This window comes from Brachyistius frenatus, unplaced genomic scaffold (assembly GCF_029030835.1).
Source record: "Brachyistius frenatus isolate BFR_SWC_R1_liver_20210118 unplaced genomic scaffold, ASM2903083v1 Contig_380, whole genome shotgun sequence".
Taxonomy (NCBI): Eukaryota; Metazoa; Chordata; class Actinopteri; family Embiotocidae; genus Brachyistius; species Brachyistius frenatus.
The window spans coordinates 116,891-142,500 of record NW_027210979.1 but is presented as its reverse complement, the minus strand read 5'-3'; the positions used below and the strand labels follow the sequence as shown (position 1 = coordinate 142,500).

General features: G+C 43.2%; 1 protein-coding gene and 1 long non-coding RNA gene across 2 annotated transcripts in view; one reads left to right on the top strand and one right to left on the bottom strand.

Moving 5' to 3' along the window:
- The window catches only part of LOC138636482 (uncharacterized), a 208,826-nt gene that overhangs the window by 77,998 nt on the left and 105,218 nt on the right, over positions 1-25,610 (top strand). The gene's annotated exons all lie outside the window — the stretch shown is intronic.
- Positions 3,680-12,315, bottom strand: insig2 (insulin induced gene 2). Its single transcript, XM_069724513.1, has 7 exons — positions 12,175-12,315; positions 8,972-9,175; positions 8,646-8,818; positions 7,187-7,311; positions 6,256-6,422; positions 5,347-5,446; positions 3,680-5,046 (listed from the first exon to the last, which is right to left on the bottom strand). Exons 2-7 carry the CDS (start codon positions 9,091-9,093, stop codon positions 5,005-5,007), a joined length of 729 nt encoding a protein of 242 aa, XP_069580614.1. The 5' UTR covers positions 9,094-9,175; positions 12,175-12,315; the 3' UTR covers positions 3,680-5,004.

The window sequence follows — 25,610 nt, the reverse complement described above, 5'->3', positions numbered from 1 at the left end:
TCTGTGTTTTATATCCAGTTTTTTTATATCCAGTCTGTTTTATATCCAGTCTGTAGTTTTATATCCAGTCTGTGGTTTTATATCCAGTTTTATATCCAGTCTGTGTTTTATATCCAGTCTGTTTTTATATCCAGTCTGTGTTTTATATCCATAGTTTTATATCCAGTCTGTGTTTTATATCCAGTCTGTGTTTTATATCCAGTCTGTGTTTTATATCCAGTCTGTTTTTATATCCAGTCTGTGTTTTATATCCAGTCTGTTTTTATATCCAGTCTGTGGTTTTATATCCAGTCTGTAGTTTTATATCCAGTCTGTAGTTTTATATCCAGTCTGTGTTTTATATCCAGTCTGTATCCCATATATCCAGTCTGTGTTTTATATCCAGTCTGTGTTTTATATCCAGTCTGTTTTTTATATCCAGTCTGTGGTTTTATATCCAGTTTGTTTTATATCCAGTCTGTGTTTTATATCCAGTCTGTAGTTTTATATCCAGTTTTATATCCAGTTTTATATCCAGTCTGTGTTTTATATCCAGTTTGTATATTTTATATCCAGTCTGTAGTTTTATATCCAGTCTTTGTTTTATATCCAGTTTATGTTTTATATCCAGTCTGTGTTTTATATCCAGTCTGTGTTTTATATCCAGTCTGTAGTTTTATATCCAGTCTGTGTTTTATATCCAGTCTGTGTTTTATATCCAGTTTATGTTTTATATCCAGTCTGTAGTTCTATAACCAGTCTGTGTTTTATATCCAGTCTGTGTTTAATATCCAGTCTGTGTTTTATATCCAGTCTGTAGTTTTATATCAAGTCTGTAGTTTTATATCCCGTCTGTTTTATATCCAGTTTATGTTTTATATCCAGTTTGTAGTTTTATATCCAGTCTGTAGTTTTATATCCAGTCTGTGTTTTATATCCATGTGTTTTATATCCAGTCTGTGTTTTATATCCATCCAGTCTGTAGTTTTATATCCAGTCTGTGGTTATATCCAGTCTAGTTTTATATCCAGTCTGTGTTTTATATCCAGTTGTTTTTATATCCAGTCTGTGTTTTATTTCCAGTCTGTGTTTTATATCCAGTCTGTAGTTTTATATCCAGTTTTTGTTTTATATCCAGTTTGTTTTATATCCAGTCTGTAGTTCCATATCCAGTCTGTGTTTTATATCCAGTCTGTAGTTTTATATCCAGTCTGTGTTTTATATCCAGTCTGTGTTTTATATCCAGTCTGTAGTTTTATATCCAGTCTGTGTTTTATATCCAGTCTGTGTTTTATATCCAGTCTGTAGTTTTATATCCAGTCTGTGTTTTATATCCAGTTTATGTTTTATATCCAGTCTGTAGTTCTATAACCAGTCTGTCTTTTATATCCAGTCTGTGTTTAATATCCAGTCTGTGTTTTATATCCAGTCTGTAGTTTTATATCAAGTCTGTAGTTTTATATCCCGTCTGTTTTATATCCAGTTTATGTTTTATATCCAGTCTGTAGTTTTATATCCAGTCTGTAGTTTTATATCCAGTTTATGTTTTATATCCAGTCTGTGTTTTATATCCAATCTGTGTTTTATATCCAGTCTGTAGTTTTATATCCAGTCTGTGTTTTATATCCAGTCTGTAGTTTTATATCCAGTCTGTGTTTTATATCCAGTTTATGTTTTATATCCAGTCTGTGTTTTATATCCAATCTGTGTTTTATATCCCGTCTGTAGTTTTATATCCAGTCTGTGTTTTATATCCAGTCTGTAGTTTTATATCCAGTCTATGTTTTATATCCAGTCTGTGTTTTATATCCAGTCTGTAGTTTTATATCCAGTCTGTGTTTTATATCCAGTCTGTAGTTTTATATCCAGTCTGTAGTTTATATCCCGTCTGTGTTTTATATCCAGTCTATGTTTTATATCCCACAGTGGTTTTATATAGTTTTATATCCAGTCTGTGGTTTTATATCCAGTCTGTTATATCCAGTCTGTGTTTTATATCCAGTCTGTGTTTTATATCCAGTCTGTGGTTTTATATCCAGTCTGTGTTTTATATCCAGTCTGTGTTTTATATCCAGTTTTATATTTTATATCCAGTTTGTAGTTTTATATCCAGTCTGTGTTTTATATCCAGTCTGTGTTTTATATCCAGTCTGTGTTTTATATCCAGTCTGTGTTTTATATCCAGTCTGTAGTTTTATATCCATATCCAGTCTGTGTTTTATATCCAGTCTGTGTTTTATATCCAGTCTGTGGTTTTATATCAGTTTATATCCAGTCTGTGTTTTATATCCAGTCTGTGGTTTTATATCCAGTTTGTATATTTTATATCCAGTTATGTTTTATATCCAGTCTGTGGTTTTATATCCAGTCTGTGTTTTATATCCAGTCTGTGTTTTATATCCAGTCTGTAGTTTTATATCCAGTCTGTGGTTTTATATCCAGTTCCAGTATGTTTTATATCCAGTTTGTATAGTTTTATATCCAGTCTGTGGTTTTATATCCAGTCTGTGTTTTATATCCAGTCTGTAGTTTTATATCCAGTCTGTGGTTTTATATCCAGTTTTTTTATATCCAGTCTGTGTTTTATATCCAGTCTGTGGTTTTATATCTGTAGTTTTATATCAGTCTGTGGTTTTATATCCAGTCTGTAGTTTTATATCCAGTCTGTGTTTTATATCCAGTCTGTGGTTTTATATCCAGTCTGTGTTTTATATCCAGTCTGTAGTTTTATATCCAGTCTGTTTTTTATATCCAGTCTGTGTTTTATATCCAGTTTGTATAGTTTTATATCCAGTCTGTGGTTTTATATCCAGTCTGTGGTTTTATATCCAGTCTGTGTTTTATATATCCAGTCTGTGGTTTTATATCCAGTCTGTATTTTATATCCAGTTTTATATAGTTTTATATCCAGTCTGTGGTTTATCCAGTCTGTAGTTTTATATCCAGTCTGTGGTTTTATATCCAGTCTGTTTTATATCCAGTATTTTATATCCAGTGGTTTTATCCATATAGTTTTATATCCAGTCTGTGTCCTCTTTGACTTCCAACCTGAACCGAGCTTCTCCTTCCACATTGAACCCAAACAGAACTCGTCCTCACTCCTTTATCAGGAACATTTTACATTGACAGAAGCTACTTCTACACAGAAAAGTTCTGGTCTGTACGTGAACTGATCTGAGCGGGACGTGAAAGAATCAGAGCGATGTGACCTGAACACCGAGCTGCTTCTACTGATCTCTCCCAGTGCAGAGAGGAGCGCCACCTGTAGGCTGGATGCTGCTCCTCCATGTACATCTCAGCATGTTCGGAGGTCAAAGCCACCAGAGAGACGTCACAAGCACTTTAATTAAAGCATGTCAATGAAAAATGATATAAAATAATGAGCCTATATTGAATAAAAGAAAATAGGCCTTTCTCTGAGAATACTCCTTCAGCTGGTCGGACACCAACAGACTGACTGGATCATTGTTCTTCATCGCAGCAACTCATGACCAGCTGAACATCACACTCATCATCATCCTCCCTTTAACCTCACTGATCCCACAGCTCTTCACAAGCTGTCCAGGTCTACTAGCTATGTTAGCTTAGCATAGGAGTCTCCAAGCTGAGCTCATGTTCAGTAACATTTATTCACATGGCTGAGCTTCACCCAAACCAGCTGAATCAGCTTCTTTTATGTGAACATTAACAATCTGACACATTTTGTATCTGAGCGGCTGAAATCCAACAGCATGTGCATGTGTTTTTATTCTGGATGCTTTTTATTTGAAAAGTCAACCTGCGGTGTAACTTTGATCTCTCGCTCCCTCAATGACAGTGTATTTGTAGCTCCGCCCCCCTGCTGTTGCGGTCCAGCTAAAAATATTGAATTTACAACCCCCCTTCCAAAAAGTTGGGACGCTGTAAAATGTAAATAAATGGCATCAAATTCAAAATGAGCATGTATGTTACATAAAACAAGAACATTTATCGGTTTCAACATCTGATATGTTGTCTTTGGTCTATTTGCAATTAAATATGGGTTTATGAGATCTGCAAATCATTGCATTCTGTTATTTATTTACATTTTACACAGCATCCCAACTTTTTCAGAAACGGGGTTGTATTCATGTTTTTGAACTCATTTCTGAACACCGTCTCTTTCCAGCTCAGTGTGAGAGTCTGCTGTGTTTCTGTCCTCTGATCTCTGTGTGTCTTTCTGTGGGCGGAGCTCCAACATCTGACACAGGTGGAGGGAGGAGGGGGAGATCGTTACTCCATTGCGTTGATAGCGTCGTTCTCTCGGACAGGTTAAAAAATAAATCAATAAAAAATGCCGAAGTGGATGGCCCGCCAAAATAAAAGTCTCCGTGGGAAACACTGCACGGGTTGGAGACCCCGACTCGTTAGTTAGTGACAGCTCGTCTCCGTCTCACTCTGCTGCTCGGTGTTGTTTAGCTCTTCCTCTGCCTCCTTTAGTCTTGTTAGTCATGTAGGATATTTGCAGTGATGGAGGTGAGGCTCGGTCGATTGGAAGCCCAGTTAGCTCCTCCTCTCCCACCGGCGGGTCCCAGGCAGCCTGGACGGGAGGGTGTCTGAGTGACAGTTTGGAGAAGCCCCGCCCTAAACAGAAATCCTCAACTCACCTCCGACGAGCTCCACAGGGTTTAACAGAGAGGGAGCGAGGAGAGCTGCAAACACTGGTGACAGGAAGTTTCAATATAAACAGTATCATCTCGTATGAAAATATATCGATACACCTTTAAAAGTCGACACCCCACCGAGTCCTGAACTGCAGCACGGAAAGATGGAAGTCCAGGTCGGTGTTCAGCTCAGCGGAACCGATACGTCTCTGAAAGGTCCGGTGAAAGACGACCAAAAATACTGTCCGGTGCGTCGGATGGCAGCCAATCAGGAGCTAGCTTGGGGCTCGTTGGACATGGCGGGACTGGCTGGTGCGGGTCAGCTGACCCGGTCTATGCCTCATGCAGATGTTCTCTGATAACCTGCCTCTGGTTTGGTGCAGACACAAGCAGCCACGACGACTCAGTCCTGGTGGCTCTTCTCCTGCACAAACTTATATTCATACTGGACAGAGGAGGAGAGGAGGAGGAGGAGGAGGAGGAGGAGGAAGAGGAGAGGAGAAGGAGGGGAGAGGAGGAGATGAGGGGAAGAGGAGGTGAGGAGGAGGAGAGGAGGTGAGGAGAGGGGGAGGGGAGAGGTGAAGAGGAGGAGAGGAGGTGAGGAGGAGGAGAGGAGGAGGAGGAGGAGGAGGAGGAGAAGAGGAGCGTTAGACACAAGCACCCGTTACCGAACACACACTTCACTAACCGGCATCGGACACACACTCAACACAGCTTTGGGAACACACAGATTTTGATTTCCTACCAAAGCGAGCTGCCGTCCGATGTTTCCCATTGTTATAACTCCAGCAAAGAAGATGCAGGGTAACCAGGAGCGGATGTACAGGAAGTCTGGAGACGTATACCTGAAGCACGGGACAGAAACCGCAGGTGACATTTAAAACAGGCCCGCTGACAGGACACATGTTGGTGTGAGCTTTGTTCAGTTGTCATTGCATTCATTTTTGACATTTTTTTCTCAAACATCTCGGAAGTGAGTTCTTCACCTCTTTGATAGTCCGGGTGTGTCTCGTCAGGATGTTGATCAAACAGCTGCATTATTGTCCAGGTGTGTCTCTAAAATGTGCGGTTTTATCAGTGTCGACATGCTGAGTGCAGCGCTCACTACACTTGTTCACTTCACTACTACTGAGAACATCCAACCGACCTCGCCACTGCAGACCATGCGTAACCATGGCAACACCCAGACAGACGATGCAACGTTTGGATTCACCTGCCGTTGCAGCGTGACGACGCACAGTTCAGCACGTTTCAGGGATCTGGCTGAAAACATCCCAGGTCCTGCTGACTCAGCAGACGTGGCCCCCCACAGAGCAGGACCGGGATGATCTGGATCAGCGCATGCAACAACATGTTCTACTTCCTGTCAACATCCAGCAGCTTCACACGGTGGACGAGGACTCCGCAGACCAACAACCTGACCCACTGCGTGAGGACACGGCATCCACAGCAGACCGACCGGAGACACGTGTGAAACCGTGACTAAAAAAAACACATTTCAGAGAGGTCGCGGCACACCTGTGGAATAATCCAGCTGTTTGATCGGCATCCTGATGAGCCACACCTGTATTATCAAAGAGGTGAAGAACTCACTAAAAACAACCTGTGAACAAAGTTTGAGGGAAATAAAGCTGTTGTGTTGTGTTGGACTCACTGAAAGACTCCGTTGTAAACCAGCAGCTGCGTGGCCAGCGTGGCCAGCAGGGCGATGCTGACTCCCAGGCCGAAGCCGCTGCGGGAGCGGTCGAACGTCCACCACAGGCCGATGGAGAGAGCCGCCAGCGTCAGAGACAGCTGCACGTTGTTGGCAAAGTCCACTTTCTGGCAAGGAGACGGGTCAAGGACCAGGACGGCGCCACAACTGTGCCGCAGAGCAAACATGCACAGCACCGCAACCAAATGACCTTTTCTTTAGCCTCCTGTCAATCATTCACTCATCCTCGTATTTCAAAGTGAAGTTTATCTGCTCAGTCTGACACTCGGTGTGGAAATGTTGAAAATGTTTTCACCGATCTGACATTTTCACAACACTGAGATCTCTATGGCAACCACAACGACGTTCAGCTGTTCTCCGTGTGTGTGTTCACACAGAGTATAAATGCTGCCATTATAACTCACTGAATAATGAATCTGTGTAATGTAGATGCTGTCAGAGGAAGACTGAGATACTGAAGCAGCCTCTTTTCTCTCCGTTGGTTTATTGATGTTCACTTCCTGTTCCGTTTTCCTCTCCGTCGATGCCACGATTCACTAAAGAACCACACGGATCATCTACACGCACCGACCTTCATAAGCTGCTTTGACCCTGTGGTGTTAAACGTGTCGGGGGTGGGACATGATGTTGACCTGCGTGAGCACATTTCCACCTTGTGATTTATAAAGCCAACATTGTGTGCAGTTTTATAAATCTCAATATTTTTTGGCTTCAGCTTTTGTACACTTATATAAACGAGACCCCTGATCCTGTACTTTGGATATACAAGGACACATAATGATGTAATGATAATCCTGTCTGAGGCGGATTCAGAAAGGCTGCTTGTTTGTCTCAGCAGCAGGTTAATACCAGTCCGTATGTAAGAGGATACAGCGCTGGCGTGGTTGATGCCCACGAACACGGCCACGCAGCGCATCACGCTGGACCACTCCCGCTTGAACTTATGCGGCTCCCCCAGACGGCTGTCGATGCAGGGGTACAGCAGCCCGATCAGCGCTGCCGGACACAAAGGACAGAGGATGCTGTGAGGACGAGAGTGATGAGGACAACACTGGTGGTTGCAGTCATCGCAGCTCAGCCCGGGTTGGTCTCGGTGCACCTCTGTTAGGTGTGTGAGTGCTGCATGAACCACTGAGGTAAAGAGGTGATACAAAAGTTATAATATCAAAAGGCCACTAACACATCTGGAGACTTCAGAAGCTCTAAACGTCAACAACAAGTGTCCTTGAAGGAAAACACAAATGAAACACCTAAATATCAAATATAATAAAACTGAGAGCAGAGTCCAGTGAGCAGGGGGCGGAGCTACAACTGTGTTGTTGAGGGTCATGTTGGAGATATCTGTTGCCATTGTGCCACAGTTCAGGTGGTTCCCAGTGAATGTTCCCCTCAGAAGGTCCTGGTGGAACTCGGTGTTGACAGTCTGACTCTGGGGGACGAATTCCTGGTGACACAAAGAAAACCCACCCGGTGTCTCCTGACCGGACGATCCTTCTTCTTCTTGGACGGTGAAGCTCCGCCCCTCTTGAAAAGTGATGTCATCAGAACACCTTGCCCGGCTCATTGCTTCATCGCCGTAGACTTTCTGAACATTTCGAGGGTCTCCTGAGTTTGACACTCACATCTACGGTGAGACTGCTGATGCACATGTATGGCGGCTTACAAAAAACGAGTCCATCTCAGTGCTGATTTTGAACTCGGAAGAAAAACGTTATTGCTTCGTCCTTTCGCTTCATCCAAGCTCTTTTTGATTGGACCTGGTATCTCCAGAAACAGCCTCGTGACTGGGAGTCTGCTTCGCTGCCCTACACACCTGGAGTCTCTTTAGGTCCACTGACAGGGATATCCTACATCCAGATCCCCCCTGACCTCACTAATGTGGCCTCAGAGCAAATGAAGCTTTGACTGTGAGCAGCATGCAGCAGCCCTCATGAATGTGAGCAGCAGGTGGAAGTGAGCGTCCTGCAGGAGCAGCGCAGCGTCTGGGGAGGAAGAGCGTCGGGCTGCTGAGCCTCTTGGGAGCCGGCGGCGCTGCGTTTCCATCTGCAGCGTCCCACCTGGGGGGGGACGACGTTTCCCTGAGCCTGCTGGGCAAGTTGTGCATTCATACGTGTGACTGCGTGTAAGTGTGCATGCAGTTCTGCATGGTCCACATAACACAGAGTGCCATTCACTCGTGTCTGTAAAAATTTCCCGCTGAGGGATTAATAAAACTATCTGTCTGTCTGTCTGTCTATCGGTCTGTCTGTAGTCCACTGAAACGCAGAGTAAAACAGTAAAAGGCAGCTGCCATGTGGGAGTCAGAGAGGAGTGCGATCGCTGCGACGTACCCGAGGCCGTGCCGCAGCAGGGCGGCACCCACCAGGCCGACGAGAAGATACTGCTGATGACATCAGGGGGAAACAGGGTGACGTTTCTCTGCACCTGAAGCAGGTTCAGCACCAGGGCCAGAAACACGCCCACGGAGAACAGCATGGCGCCCCGGATCAACAGGTTGGTGGTCCTGCAGCGGACGAGTCAGGAAGTGTAAACACGGGAAGACAGCACACATTACAAACTCCGTCTTTTAAGTTGCACATTCAGAGACAATCGTGAGTCACTGAAGATGGAAAATGGCGTCACGGCGATCTGATGAGGAGCAGTGATGGAAGCGGACCTGTTGGTGATGACGGAGATGTACGGTCCCCGAGGGGGTCGCGGTGTCTCCCCGGACCCCGACCACCGCTGCTGGCCGCTGGTCACCGAGCTGTCACTCATGGCCGTCAGTGTCAGAGACATCTGAGAGCCAAAGTCGGGAAAATAAGGAGCAGAGCGTCTTTATCCGGCCACAAGTTGGATGTCCTCCTCTGACATCCCAAACCTGCAACACAGGGACACAGATTTGTCTTCGTGTTCGCCCAACGAAGGACGATCTGTCCTCAGTGTCCCCCTGATGTCTGTTGTTGTACACAACCTCTGCCAGTGCGTTCGGTCCACTGAGCTAAAACTAATGCAGCCATGCAATATAAATATGTACATTTATATGTACAGATAGATTTGACTTTATTAATCCCACAGTGGGGAAATGTACTCGTCACAGCAGCATAGAGAAAGACAAAAACAGTGCACAGTGCATATGAACTAATTCACAAATACTTATGAGATATAGGAAATAAGATAGATATAAAATTATTATTATAGAAAAAAATGAGCAATGAATAAAAATACACACAGACTATACAGTGGTGTGAAAAAAGTGTTTGCCCCCTTCCTGATTTCTTATTGTTTTGCATGTCTGTCACACTTAAATGTTTCAGATCATCAAACAAATTTAAATATTAGTCAAAGATAACACAAGTAAACACAAAATGCAGTTTTTAAATGAGGGATTTTATTATTAAGGGAGAAAAACAATCCAAACCCACATGGCCCTGTGTGAAAAAGTGTTTGCCCCCTCCTGTTAAAACATAACTTAACTGTGGTTTATCACACCTGAGTTCAATTTCTCGAGCCACACCCAGGCCTGATTACTGACACACCTGTTCTCAATCCAGAAATCACTTCAATAGGACCTGCCTGACAAAGTGAAGGAGACCAGAAGATCCTCAGAAGATAGACATCATGCCGAGATCCAAAGAAATTCAGGAACAAATGAGAAAGAAAGTAATTGAGATCTATCAGTCTGGAAAAGGTTCTAAAGCCATTTCTAAAGCTTTGGGACTCCAGAGAACCACAGTGAGAACCATTATCCACAAATGGAGAAAACATGGAACAGTGGTGAACCTTCCCAGGAGCGGCCGGCCGACCAAAATTACCCCAAGAGCGCAGTGACGACTCATCCGAGAGGTCACAAAAGACCCCACGACAACATCCAAAGAACTGCAGGCCTCACTTGCCTCAGTTCAGGTCAGTGTTCATGACTCCACCAGAAGAAAGACACTCGGCAGAAATGGCTGCATGGCAGAGTTCCAAGACCAAAACCACCGCTGAGCAAAAAGAACATTAAGGCTCGTCTCATTTTTACCAGAAAACATCTTGATGATCCCCGAGACTTTTGGGAAAATACTCTGTGGACTGACGAGACCAAAGTTGAACTTTTTGGAAGGTGTGTGTCCCGTTACATCTGGTGTAAAAGTAACATCGCATTTCAGAAGAAGAACCTCATACCAACAGTAAAATATGGTGGTGGTAGTGTGATGGTCTGGGGCTGTTTTGCTGCTTCAGGACCTGGAAGACTTGCTGTGATAAATGGAACCATGAATTCTACCGTCTACCAAAACATCCTGAAGGAGAACGTCCGGCCGTCTGTTCGTGACCTCAAGCTGAAGCCAACTTGGGTTCTGCAGCAGGACAATGATCCAAAACACACCAGCAAGTCCACCTCTGAATGGATGAAGAAAAACAAAATGAAGACTTTGGAGTGGCCTCGTCAAAGTCCTGACCTGAATCCTATTGAGATGCTGTGGCATGACCTTAAAAAGGAGGTTGGTGCTGGAAAACCCTCCAATGTGTCTGAATTACAACAACAACTCTGTAAAGATGAGTCGGCCAACATTCCTCCACATCTGGAAAAGACTCTTTGCAAGTTATCACAAACGCTTGATTGCAGTTGTTGCTGCTGAGGGTGGTCCAACCAGTTATTAGGTTTAGGGGGAAACACTTTTTCACACAGGGCCATGTGGGTTTGGATTGTTTTTCTCCCTTAATAATAAAAACCATCATTTAAAAACTGTATTTTGTGTTTACTTGTGTTATCTTTGACTAATATTTAAATTTGTTTGATGATGTGAAACATTTAAGTGTAACAGACATACAAAAAAATAAGAAATCAGGAAGGGGCAAACACTTTTTCACACCACTGTATATACACACACTTAGATATATAGATCTATCTATCTATATACACACACACACACATATATTTACACAATGTACCACATCTACTCATACATACAGATAGATATATCCATCTGTATACATAAAGATATATATATATGAGCAGATGTGGTACATTGTTTGGGTTTAAATATTAAATTATATTATTATAGTAGCGATTTGACAAATAACTTCAAGGGTGCAGTTGACCATTTTTGACCACTTTGACAGTACATGAATCACACCAGGGACTGGACGCGGCGTTCAGCCCCCCGGTCCGTTCATTCAACCCCGGTCCGTTCAGCCCCCCCGTCCGTTCATTCAACCCCGGTCCGTTCAGCCCCCCGGTCCGTTCATTCAACCCCGGTCCGTTCAGCCCCCGGTCCGTTCAGCCCCCCGGTCCGTTCATTCAACCCCGGTCCGTTCAGCCCCCCCCCCCCGGTCCGTTCAGCCCCCCCCCCCCGGTCCGTTCAGCCCCCCGGTCCGTTCAGCCCCCCCCCCCGGTCCGTTCATTCAACCCCGGTCCGTTCAGCCCCCCGGTCCGTTCAGTCCCCCGGTCCGTTCAGCCCCCCCGGTCCGTTCAGCCCCCGGTCCGTTCAGCCCCCCCCCCGGTCCGTTCAGCCCCCCCCGGTCCGTTCAGTCCCCCGGTCCGTTCAGCCCCCCCCGGTCCGTTCAGCCCCCCGGTCCGTTCATTCAACCCCGGTGGTCCGATCAGCTCCGGTCTGCGGCGACCTGAAGAGCTCTGCCGGACCGCTGATCATGAAGCAGCCGCAGCCTATCTTTCACTTTATATTAGTAGTAATAGTAACAGTAATAATAATAATAATAGTAATAATAATAACAGTAATAATAATAATAATAATAACGGACGTGGAGTTGTGAGAGCTTAGATGCTAAGTTAGCTTAGTTAGCCTGATTATGTGTAGCAGCTAAACTGCTAGCTAGCATGGATTTGTTGTTCGCAGCTCTCCGTCGTCGCAGACTGAAGCTGAATGTGTCTCTTACCTGAAGCAGCCGGAGATCTTCACCAACACGGCTGCAGATTTAAAACTCCACTCCAGACCTCTCCGTCTGCTCCACAAACACACCGCAGGAGACGAAAATTAGCCTTCTCCCTCCCAGCCGAGACTGCTTCCGGCTGAGTGGACGACCAGTCGGCGTCTTTAGCCGTGACGTAACCGCGTTACACAAAACTGACGTATCACGTGATTGGAGTTTCCGGTTCATAGATTAACCCCAACAAGAATTCCTACACTAATAACACGGAGAAGATATAACAAAAGATTAAAATACGGAAATCTTCTTCTTTTTTTTTTAAAAGCTAAAGTGTTAAATTTAACCAGTAAATTAGTTGCAATAACATAAATGTTTCATTATTCTAGACACACACACACACACACACACACACACACACACACACACACACACACACACACACACACACACACACACACACACACACACACACACACACACACACACACACACAGAAGTGAATGCTGTCAGTCTCACCTGCAGAGACCTTCAACCTTTGCTGGATATTGAAATGCTAATGTTGGTTGTGGCTGCCGTTAATCAAACGTCCATATTGGTAGTTCAGTATATTTTATGAAGCTGATTTATGACACAGATGATATATAGAGATGCTCTCACTCGAGGCAGATGTTCTCCACCTCCAAGTTTTCCACTCCAGCTGTCGTTGATGTGGGACCGTTGATCCGTGGCGTTTCTCTCCTTCCTGTGTGTGATTTGGTTCTGTTTGAATAAATTGAATATGAGAGTAGTTTTGTAATCCAACTTTAGTTTTGACCACCATGGCAGACTGACCTGCTGCTGAATTAACATCCATGTTCAACTGAAACCACATTTATTTGACTCACGTTCCCACACGCATCATTTTTGGCATCTTCTGGATCTCAGTGCTGTTTTCAACACGAGAGCACAAAAGTGGAGCCGTGATTGGAATGTATGTTGGACCTCAGGATCCAAACATGCTCCCCCCACGTGCACAACGACCCTGTGAACAACACAACGTGCGCTCTTATGCATCGCTGGAAGTGATAGATTTCGGTCCTCAAAGAGGTCATACAGACATTTCATGGCTTCACAGTTTTTTTTTGGGTAAAAACCCTCGGCGGTTTGACACCCGTCGATGACCCAGCAAACGTGTGAGAAGTCTGTGGACATCTCTTCCAGGGGATCAGGTGTGTGTCTGTGTGTGTGCTGGTCTGAGGAAAGTTCTAAAGATGAAAGTCCCGAAACATTTGCAGGTTCAGAGCTTTAAATAATCAAATACAAAACGCTGATTCAGAGGTGCTAAGATGAACAACGCTGCTCCACTTTCAGGTGCAAAATTTAACATATGACATCACTTTACATTTCGACTGGCTAATTTTGAATGAGCTCATCATCATCAGCTGGAACCTCCTGTCCCCTTTGTGACACACCTTGTAAAAACTGCTGGGTCCGCTACCGGCACTGCAACTCATAAAGTTTGACCTTGCACCCACTTACGTGTTTTTCACACGTAGCGGGGCCCGGCACCTATAAAGGCAGCAGTAATGGCTGAGGACAGGCCGGACCCATGAAATAGGTGTGAGTGGGGAAGCTCGCTCTGAGGGATGACCGTCTGAACTGGAATAAAACCCCGTTAAACGCTGTCACAACATGAATCACTGCCCCATCAGACATCCATCACTGCGTAAAAGGTGACCACAAATGATGTGTGAACCACTAGTTATTGATTACCCGTGTGCTGCAGGTGTCAGGTTTAATGTTGCAGCGGCTGGATAGTGTCGCCTCTGACAGCCGCTGCCCTAACTCTCCTCTGATAGATTTTAATGGTGAAATATTGATTTCTTTCTGGCCAAGGTCTGCCAGCGAGGGCCAGATCATTTGTTGGGGTAATGCAGGACACTGTGTGCCCTGGTCCCAATCAATCATTCTGACAGGGAGCACCAACGAGAGGAGGAAGGAGGAGGAAGAAAGATGAAGCTACAGTGAATCCATCCTCAGTGGAAGCAGAGGGAGACGGACGGAGGAGTGCAGATAGCTCCAGTTAATATGAATACTAATAATGTGTTTATTGAGTGGGCATGCTCAGCAAATCACAGCTGACGGGATAACAGTCGGAGTGCCTTGAGCAGGGAATGAGGATCTCGGAGAGAGGGTCTATATTTTATTTAAGCGTCTCTGGGCTCAGGCTGGGGAGAGCGATTCAGGTAATGTGTTGTGTTACAACTCAGTAGTCGTTCCCCCCAGCCGGAGCGATAACACACTTGCTAATGGGAAGCCATCAATCACAATCAGCCTCCTATTCCACCAGTGTCTCCGCTGTCCTCAGCTCTGTGAGAGGGAGCTGCAGTAGAGGAAATAATGGAGCCTCTCCAGCAGCAGCAGCAGCAGCAGCACTGCGACTCATATTTCCAACCAGAGCAATAGATGCTTTGCCATGTCAGCATGTCTTTTAATAAGAGAGCCACAAAGCGGCCGTGAGAAGCAGTTAAAGTGTGGACAAGGCCTCGGGCCGCTCGGGGAGAGGAGAATTAATGTGCAGCCGGTCTCAGGTGGGATGAGTGTGTTGGGCGCTCGGTGCCAAAAGCAGCTAATTGGTTTTTCATCACACTCTGTTCAGTCTATTGTTACATGAGCTGCACACAAAGAGCAAGTGAGCGAGCAAGTAAATGTACAAAACGTGTGTGTTTCACGTGTTTAGCCTAGATTTGAACAGTGGGCATGTTAAAGTTGCCTCACATGTTCCGTGGATCGTTTTAATAGACGGCAGATCTTATTTTCATCTCTTCTCCAACACAGTTTTCCTTTTAGGAAACATCCCTGACAGCTGCTTATCCAGCCGACCACAGAGCAGCAGTCAGCAGCTTACATGCATTTAACCTCCACTTAGCCTGTTTATTTCTATTTACTCGCCACCCGTAGTTTCGAGGACTTTTTCCTAATTTCAACCACTTCCACGTGAAGAGGACAACAACAAACACACATATTTGTTGCATTCAGTGTTGCAGGTCGTTCACCGGAGATAGAGAAAGAGCCGAACAGATTATTACATGTTAAAAATGAGAGCAGATGAAACAGTCAGAAAGGCTGTGTCCAGTTTGTGCAGCAGAGCTTCACTCTCCTGGAACATTATTATTGTGATTATTCCTGCTGCTCCCTCCACCATCACAGCTCTCCTGTTAACACTGGCTGGATCGGTCTGAATAATAATACCACCAGAAACATGTGAAGTTTGTCAGACACATCATTGGACTTTTTTTTATGACAGATCTAGGGTCTGTTTTCTCCCAAACATTTCTGACATGGACACTTATACTTCTGTATCTTTGAAAATGGAAAGTACAACGTGTCAAAATCAGTTTTAGAATTACTGATGCTTCGCACTCAATAATCATACAAGTTCCTAACACTTTAAAAATGTCTCTCAAATATACAGTGGAGGTTTTAATTTGTACAAAGTTCTGCAATGTCCTAAAACAGCTGCTTATTACAGTTTTAATAACTGTTTCTCAAACGTGGGGATTATTTTCAGCTGTGGATTAATACACATCTGATGATACAAGAACAGCTCCATGTTTGGAACATGTTTGCACTGATTGCACATCTTCTCCAACTGCAGTTTGTGTTGAACAGCTCCGTTTTCTGTGCATGTAGGAATGCAGAAATAAAGAGGATGTGGATGGCCAGTAGGGGGCGCAACACAACACAACACCACACCACACCACACAACATCACACAACACAACACAACACAACACAGCTCCTCAGTGAAGCATCAACGCTGCAACACACTGTCAACAACCTGAGTGCTGTGAATGAAGTTATTCTGACCAGAGGGAGGAAATACAGTTTAATTACGGGGAGTTACAGCAGCTTAAATGTACAACTGAAGAGGGATGTTTGCTGTAAACTATAATCATATAATAAAAGTATATTTTCAAAAATACACAGTCATTTATCACATTTCCAGTTTTCTTGTAGTTGAGCTTCTAATAAAACTCTGGTGTTTGATTTGCTTTGTGAAGGAGGTTCAAGTTCGGTCATCAAACAAATGGATCACTTCCGCTGTTTATTGTTCCGGTGTCTGCTCAGACCGTGTATGTCAATCAAAGAGGTGTCTGTATGTGGCATCACGTTCCCATAGCAACATGCTAAATTCAGCGCTAATACGGCCAGACAGAGGCCCCGACCCACACAACAACCCGGAAGCCCCAAAAAACACCAGCAGCCCCCGGAAAGGTGTTTTTGGTCGAAGCACAAACACGTAAAAATACACTCTGAGAACACGGAGTCACTCGCACTGTAAAACTGCTCATGTTGACAAGTCACCAAAAACTCCTGTTACTACTACAACATCTGGACGGTGGCCCTGAGAATCAAAACACAACAGCGTTTTAGAAAAAAACAACATTGTAGAAAACACATTTCATAAAATAGAACAACATTTAATGAAACACAACAACATTTCATAAAACACGACATTTCACAAAAAACAAGATTTCATAAAACGCAACATTTTCTAAAACACATTTTATATAACACAACATTTCATAAAATAAGAAAAAAATCATAAAACACAACATTTTCTAAAACACATTTTATATAACACAACATTTCATAAAATAAGAAAAAAATCATAAAACACAACATTTTCTAAAACACATTTTATATAACACAACATTTCATAAAATAAGAAAAAAAATCATAAAACACAACATTTTCTAAAACACATTTTATATAACACAACATTTCATAAAATAAGAAAAAAAATCATAAAACACAACATTTTCTAAAACACATTTTATATAACACAACATTTCATAAAATAAGAAAAAAAATCATAAAACACAACATTTTCTAAAACACATTTTATATAACACAACATTTCATAAAATAAGAAAAAAAATCATAAAACACAACATTTTCTAAAACACATTTTATATAACACAACATTTCATAAAATAAGAAAAAAATCATAAAACACAACATTTTCTAAAACACATTTTATATAACACAACATTTCATAAAATAAGAAAAAAAATCATAAAACACAACATTTTCTAAAACACATTTTATATAACACAACATTTCATAAAATAAGAAAAAAAATCATAAAACACAACATTTTCTAAAACACATTTTATATAACACAACATTTCATAAAATAAGAAAAAAAATCATAAAACACAACATTTTCTAAAACACATTTTATATAACACAACATTTCATAAAATAAGAAAAAAAAATCATAAAACACAACATTTTATATGACACGTTATAAACACATTTCATAAAAAACTAAATTTTATATATATGTTTATAAAACACATTGATCAAAAACAAAATTTCATAAAACACATTTCATAAAACAAAAAATTTTCATAAAACACAACATTTCATTAAACACAACAACATTTTACAAAACACAACAACAATTCATTAAACACAATATTTGTTTTGTGAGATGTTGTGTTTTGTGAGATGTGTTTTGTGAGATGTTGTGTTTTGTGAGATGTTGTTGTGTTTTGTGAGACGTTGTGTTTTGTGAGATGTGTTTTGTGAGATGTTGTGTTTTGTGAGATGTTGTGTTTTGTGAGATGTTGTGTTTTGTGAAATGTTGTGTTTTGTGAGATGTTGTTGTGTTTTGTGAGATGTTGTGTTTTGTGAGATGTTGTTGTGTTTTGTGAGATGTTGTGTTTTGTGAGATGTTGTTGTGTTTTGTGAAATGTTGTGTTTTGTGAGATGTTGTTGTGTTTTGTGAAATGTTGTGTTTTGTGAAATGTTGTGTTTTGTGAGATGTTGTTGTGTTTTGTGAAATGTTGTGTTTTGTGAGATGTTGTTGTGTTTTGTGAGATGTTGTGTTTTGTGAGATGTTGTGTTTTGTGAAATGTTGTGTTTTGTGAGATGTTGTTGTGTTTTGTGAGATGTTGTGTTTTGTGAGATGTTGTGTTTTATAAGATGTGTTTTGTGAGATGTTGTGTTTTGTGAAATGTTGTGTTTTGTGAGATGTTGTGTTTTGTGAGATGTTGTTGTGTTTTGTGAAATGTTGTGTTTTGTGAGATGTTGTTGTGTTTTTTGAAATGTTGTGTTTTGTGAGATGTTGTTGTGTTTTGTGAAATGTTGTGTTTTGTGAGATGTTGTGTTTTGTGAAATGTTGTGTTTTGTGAGATGTTGTTGTGTTTTGTGAAATGTTGTGTTTTGTGAGATGTTGTTGTGTTTTGTGAAATGTTGTGTTTTGTGAGATGTTGTTGTGTTTTGTGAGATGTTGTGTTTTGTGAGATGTTGTGTTTTGTGAAATGTTGTGTTTTGTGAGATGTTGTTGTGTTTTGTGAGATGTTGTTGTGTTTTGTGAGATGTTGTGTTTTGTGAGATGTTGTGTTTTATAAGATGTGTTTTGTGAGATGTTGTGTTTTGTGAGATGTTGTTGTGTTTTGTGAGATGTTGTGTTTTGTGAGATGTTGTTGTGTTTTGTGAAATGTTGTGTTTTGTGAGATGTTGTTGTGTTTTGTGAGATGTTGTGTTTTGTGAGATGTTGTGTTTTGTGAGATGTTGTTGTGTTTTGTGAAATGTTGTGTTTTGTGAGATGTTGTGTTTTGTGAAATGTTGTTGTGTTTTTTGAAATGTTGTCTTGTCTGAGAGCTGGTAGTGTTTTGGCCCTCAGGGCCACCGTAGCTCTATTGTATTTCAGGGAAGTATTAAGGCAGCTTTAACGTGCTGCTGTGGTGGAAGAAGGTTTCTTTTGGCCAAATGCACATCAGAAACATGGGTTTCCTCAGACGGCAGAGTTGCACACATCAAAGTGAGGACTTTCTGTGAGGGAGAACAATAGTGTGTTCACACTTGAAGGGCTGTGCTTTGTGACGAACGTTCAAGTCCCTGAACCTCCAAAGCGTCCTGCCGGCGGGGGTCCAGCCGGCCGGGGCACTCCTGTGATGATAGGTCGAGACCACCGCCAGCAGACTGGGAACGAACTGGACTCCACAGACCTCCAACCACTGAGGTGAGAAATACTATCACTGGTGAAGACAATGAAAGTGGATGGACTCAGAGATGTGCAGGGTGAAAATGGTGCTAACGCTGAGCAGTCTTTGGTCTAAATAAACACACTGGAGTTTATACTCATACGATAAAACCAGACGAGACGAGCCAGCTGGACTAGAAGAGAGACTTAAATCATTTGAGGAAGGTGTCAGGGGACCACTGAAGGTCTTTTATGAAGACGCTCGTCGCCGCCGCAGTGAAACCCTCCTGGGTGTCGGCATCTGCAGCACAACAGCCGCCTGTGCTCGACCTCAGGCACAAAGTTGTTTGTGTCTAATCACATATGGCATTGTCATCACACAGTGACAGAAACTCCACCGCCACTCGGTCATGGAGGTCAAACCGCATTTTCTCAGTGAGGGTCTGAAGATTCAAAGGCATTGTCACGGTCCCCTCTGTGATTTCGACCTGGATACCCCCCTCCTCCTCCTCCTGCTCCTCCTCCTCCTCCCCCGCGGAGCTACAGTTTAAGAGGAGATAAAGTTCGTCACCGTTGGAGAATGTGTGTGACTGCACTTTCAGAAGGAGGTCAAACTTTTTAGGGAACTGCTGCACATTCAGGACCAACATCACAATGTGTGGTTTGTCTTTTCACATCTATCTATCTATCTATCTATCTATCTATCTATCTATCTATCTATCTATCTATCTATCTATCTATCTATCTATCTATCTATCTATCTATCTATCTATCTATCTATCTATCTATCTATCTATCTATCTATCTATCTATCTATCTATCTATCTATCTATCTATCTATCTATCTATCTATCTATCTATCTATCTATCTATCTATCTATCTATCTATCTATCTATCTATCTATCTATCTATCTATCTATCTATCTATCTATCTATCTATCTATCTATCTATCTATCTATCTATCTATCTATCTATCTATCTATCTATCTATCTATCTATCTATCTATCTCTCTCTCTCTCTCTCTCTCTCTCTCTCTCTCTCTCTCTCTCTCTCCCTGTATCTATACATCTATCTATGCATATATATATATATATATATATATATATATATATATATATGCAGGTGCAGGTTTAACCCTCGATGTGTTTCTCTGGCCGTTGTCGTGCTCGGCCTCCGCCCCGTCCTCTGACAGACACATGACATGCTAAATCACTGACACCATTAGACATGCTCGCTGACCAAACGGATGACATGCTCGGTCCTAATCCCTGGTTTGAATCGCTCTGCGCTCCGTGACTAAATGCTTTTGGTCAAACACAAATCATCAGTGTGTAATCCACTCAGCTTTGTGTGTGTGTGTGTGTGTGTGTGTGTGTGTGTGTGTGTGTGTGTGTGTGTGTGTGTGTGTGTGTGTGTGTGTGTGTGTGTGTGTGTGTGTGTGTGTGTGTGTGAGTGAGTGAGAGAGAGAGCGAGAGAGAGAGAGAGTGTGTGGTCTGAAATATCATAGCAAACTGTAACGGTGGGACGTGACCTGCAGGTCACGAAGGAGCGGAGGGAGTTAAACTAGCTGCTAGCAGATGTCAGTTCAGCTCAGGCTGAAGCTACCGCTGCTTCGTCTGTCACCATCCTCATCTGATTTATGATTGAATGCAATCAAAGAGGAAATGTTTGTTACTTTTAAGGTGTAAAATGTTGGAACATTTTGCAGTTTGTCGAATGCTATTTAAACCCTGCAGAGACAAAGTTGTTATCACTGACAAGCTAGCTGTAGCGTTAGCTTCTGTGACTCTCTCCCTTTGGTTGCTTTATTGGTCTGTTAAACAACTGGAAGCCTCATGAACACAGAATGAAATGATGTGAACTCTACGTTCACCTGCTCTCTTACTGCACATCTGTTGACCTGTGGACTTCACACTCCCCCACCTCACCACAGGAGAAGTATTCAGGTCTTTTACTTCAAAACAAATGTGTCAAAATACTTGATTCCAAGTAAAAGTCCTGCATGAAGTTAAAGTACAGAAGTAGCAAAATGTCATTATTATTATTAATATATATATATACATAAGTATGTCATAAGTATTATAAGTCCTGATTTGGTCCCTCTGACAGATATCTGATTAAATATGACATCATCAGATTATTGATAGAGCAGCAGCATGTTACTGTTGGAGCTGCTACAGGTGGAGCTGCTGCTGGTGGACCTGCAGGAGGAGCTGCAGGAGGAGCTGCTGGTGGACCTGCAGGAGGAGCTGCAGGAGGAGCTGCTGGTGGACCTGCAGGAGGAGCTGCAGGAGGAGCTGCTGGTGGACCTGCAGGAGGAGCTGCAGGAGGAGCTGCTGGTGGACCTGCAGGTGGAGCTGCTGCAGGACCTGCTTTAATCTACTTTCTCTCCAGTTTTCAGACAGCAGATACATGTGAGGAATCATCAGATGATTTCTGGGAGAGAAAACAGAAAACATTTATCCACAAATCTGTTTTCACTTTCTGCACTTTTTCTCTCATCCTGGATTTCTGCTGAGATAACCGATCATTTAACATTTACTGAAATTAAACCATGTGAGAAGTTTAGAGGGAAAAATCCCTCTAAACTGTTTGGAGGTGTTAACAACTCAGATAAAATTCACAATGTCACCCGACAGAAAAGGTTGTAAACCAGCTTGTTATGTCATTCATAACTGCTGCCTTACCACCCTGCTTTCGCTGCACAATTTCAGTTTGTGCTTAAAAAATTGGAGTGGAAACATACTGAAAAAACAAAAATCTAAATATTACAACACTTTAGTCGCTTGTTAAGGTGGAAAAGTTTGAAATGGAAACAAACTGAGCACATAAATGACGAGAGAAATAAATCACGTGACTTCAGAAGAAAATAGAGAAAACACCAGATGTGTGTGGAGAGATGAGTAAACTGTGACATATGACACATTTCCATCATGTTTTCTGTCTCTTTCAGATGTCGTCTCGGATCCACTTCCTGTTTATCCGGACCAGCGAACTCATAACTGCATGACAGCCGTGGATGGAAACAGACAATCAGACAATCATCTACATTTTCTTTGGCTGATTTTCTTAAAATGCAGTTCAAGGTAATGTTGCATTTGCACTGGAACGTTCCTGCTGTATGTGTGCAGGCAGCCGGTCCGGTTACAGGTCCTGGGATTATTGGAGAATGGTGTTTGTTTAGGATATAAATCAACTGATTGTGAGATTAATATCAGGATCGGAAATTGTGAAAAACAAAATCTCTTTTTTGGTTAAATATTGCAGTACTTCAGTACGACAGCTCCACTGCACTCTGCGATGTGTGCAAAGCAGTGCAATAGATACAGGAATCAATAACAATAGATGCCTTTTAAAATGCGACCGATGTGGGAGAACTAGTTTATGTTTCGGGTGTTTTAGTGATGTGCCTGTTTACCCAGAATGCCTTTCACTTCTTTGATAGTAATTCATGACACAGTTTGACAATAATTAATTAATTGTGACATTTACAGGATGAAGACAAATTAAACAGAGTAAGCCTGAAAGTAACATGTGAGCTCCACATCCTGGTCTCCTCCGAGTTCCTCTGCTACGTGACCGGCCTTCATGAATATCAAAGTATTCAGGCCACTTACAGGTTTACACTGTGTTAATCCCTGCTACCAGCCCCCAGAAAAACCCATTTATCTGCAGTGAAAGGGACGCCTCTTCCTCTCCCTCTGCCTCCTCTTCCTCCATCCCAACGATGGAGATTAGTCTTATTAAGAGGACTTATTGTCTGTGGTGTCATGGATACCCAGTGATTACACACTCCGCGGCTTCTCCTCCTCTGTTCGCCCTCAAACCTCACTGGGATTCGCTGCCTCCAAAGTCAAATCAATTATCCCCCCTCCCCTCCCCACACTCACCTCTGATATCGTGCCAGACAGGCTGCGCACTTCATTGTCAACAAGCATGGATGGCAAGGGCAAGGGAGGATCTGAGAAGAGACTGCAATTGTGATTATGAATTTCACACAAGTTCTTTGAGGATGGAAATATTCTGTACCGATTCATTCACAGGCAGACTGTTTCAGGAGGAAACACACGGATAGACATGTTACAGGTAGAAGCAGGTGAACACTTGAATAAAACTGGAGTCACATGACCCAAAATGAATGAATGAGTGTGGATTAAACACAGACTGGATATAAAAGTGTAAAGTATAAAATCTATATATAGATTTTAGTATAAAATATGGTCACTTCCTGCTCCAAACCGCTCCAAACTATCAAGATGGTGACGGACAGAATCTGAACTGGAGGCTTCATAATGTTCACAAACCAACGATGACATCACTGATGGTTGATGACCTCACTGGTGGTTGATGACATCACTGATAGTTGCTGGTTGGGATTAAAGGAACATCCAGCTCCTGAACTGAAGTGATTTCACCTCTGACCCCGTGGTTCCCACCGCAGTGATGAGACAATGATTTGTGTTCTTCAGGAGCCCCCTGCTGCCTCTGTGTGCTCACAGCCTGGACGTTCAGACCCCGAGGGAACCCGCAGGCCGACATGCAGCCCCTCGCAGCCCCCACCTAAAGAGGGCTGAGAGGGGTGACGGGTTTAAATGTTCCCCTGCCGCTTCGCCACTTGACCCCGGCCGCCCCCCTTTGAAGCCTGGTTCACCGCTGATGTCGTGGACCGGCTCCACACGGAGCCCGAACGCTGCTCTCACAAACAAGAAAGTGATTCTGCTGGGTCAAAATAGCCCCACTTACTGTTTCCAGGAATGTCTTTGTGTAACATTTGTCGGATCACAACAACACGACAATTGTGGCTTTGGGGTTAGGGAGCGTCCTGACAGACTGAGTCTGAGGCAGACCTCTAATCCTCTCTGGAGCCGAGTCAGGAGCCCCGCTGCACCCGGACGGGACCATCACATCAGTCGGGGAAGTGTTGAAATGTCTCATGAGAGCTCGTTGACCTTGAACTGTGAACCCCCCCCCCCCCCCTTTGAAAGCCCTTGCAGGCAAGGAAATGAGACCAAGAGGTTTAACAATCAGGATAAACAGAAGGGGAAGCAGCTGAGGAGGACCGAGATAGAGCCCGAAGAAGAAAGACAGCGCAGAAGAACCAGAATATGTAATTGGGCCGGTGCATGAACGGGTTATCTCTCGTCAATGGACCCTGAACACAAAGGTTCAGCTTTGTATGTGAGGAAACAGAGGGAGGCTCGGCCCATGTGGGACCCAGAGGAGTGTGTGTGTGTGTGTGTGTGTGTGTGTGTGTGTGTGCGTGTGCGTGTGTGTGTGTGCGTGTGTGTGTGTGTGTGTGTGTGTGTGTGTGTGTGTGTGTGTGCATGACCAGACAGCAGAAAGGTCTGGAACACAGGAGACCCCGGCCACTGATAGGCTCTCATGAAGCCTCTTCAGCAGGTTAGCTGCGACATAATTAAAAAGATAAACCTTATGAGCAGGGCACAGAGATAAGGGCTGTAATGAGAGCGAGGAGGGAGGCCGTCCAATGAGAGCGGAGCGGGGGGGTGAGGAGGCGGTCTCAGGGGAAATAAACCCTGACCTGTCAATCATCCAGCAGAGATAAGTGCGGATACGGAGCCCCGCAGCAGATTTAGGAGAGCATGATATGTAGCTTAATGTAGTCAGAACTCCTCCTGAATCAGGCTCCTTAAAGTGAGCTGGATCGAACCGCCAGGATGAAAACGCCGATGACAGCAGATGGACAAACTCCCAGCCTTCTTCTGCAGAAACACACTATCACGGCAAAACGTGAAATAGTCACGCTTTGGCCTCTCTAGGTGTGACAGTGTCACATTTTCCCTTTGTAGATGAAAATGCAGTCTACTGAATGCATATGGCCAAACACATGTTGGGGCTAGGAAACCAAAAACAACATTGTCACTTCCAGGATTTGGACCTATGCCTCCCGCATGGCAGTCTGTGATCCATACTGCCGAAAAATGTTCTTTGTACTTGGTCAGATGATCCTTCTTTATGATACTTTTACGATTCACACTTACAAAACGTGACACTGTCACGCTCAGAGAGGCCAAAGCGTGACTATCTCAGGTTTTTGCTGCAGTGGACCGGCAAGACTATTTCACGCTCTGCCCTGATATGATGTGAACGCCTCGTTTATTGTTCAGGACTTTTCTGTTTGAGCATGAGTCAACTGGAGGTTCTTGATCTCCACACAATGTGTTTTAAATCTGAATAATAAGGACACGGGAGCTGCAGCGTGCGGTCGTAGTCATGGCACAGTAGAAACTAAAACTAAAACGGTATTAACAGACTTCACCAGCAGACAGTCCAACAGATTCAGGGAAGTGTTTTTATTCAGAGTTCTGGTTCATGTGTACTTCTGTGTAGCTGCTAAATGCTCCAACATGTTCACATGAAAGTCGTCAGCTTCAGTTTTCGGCTGGAGGATCTGAACCATCGGCGAGGAGTCGGATCTTTGTCACTGAGTGACTCCTCTCACA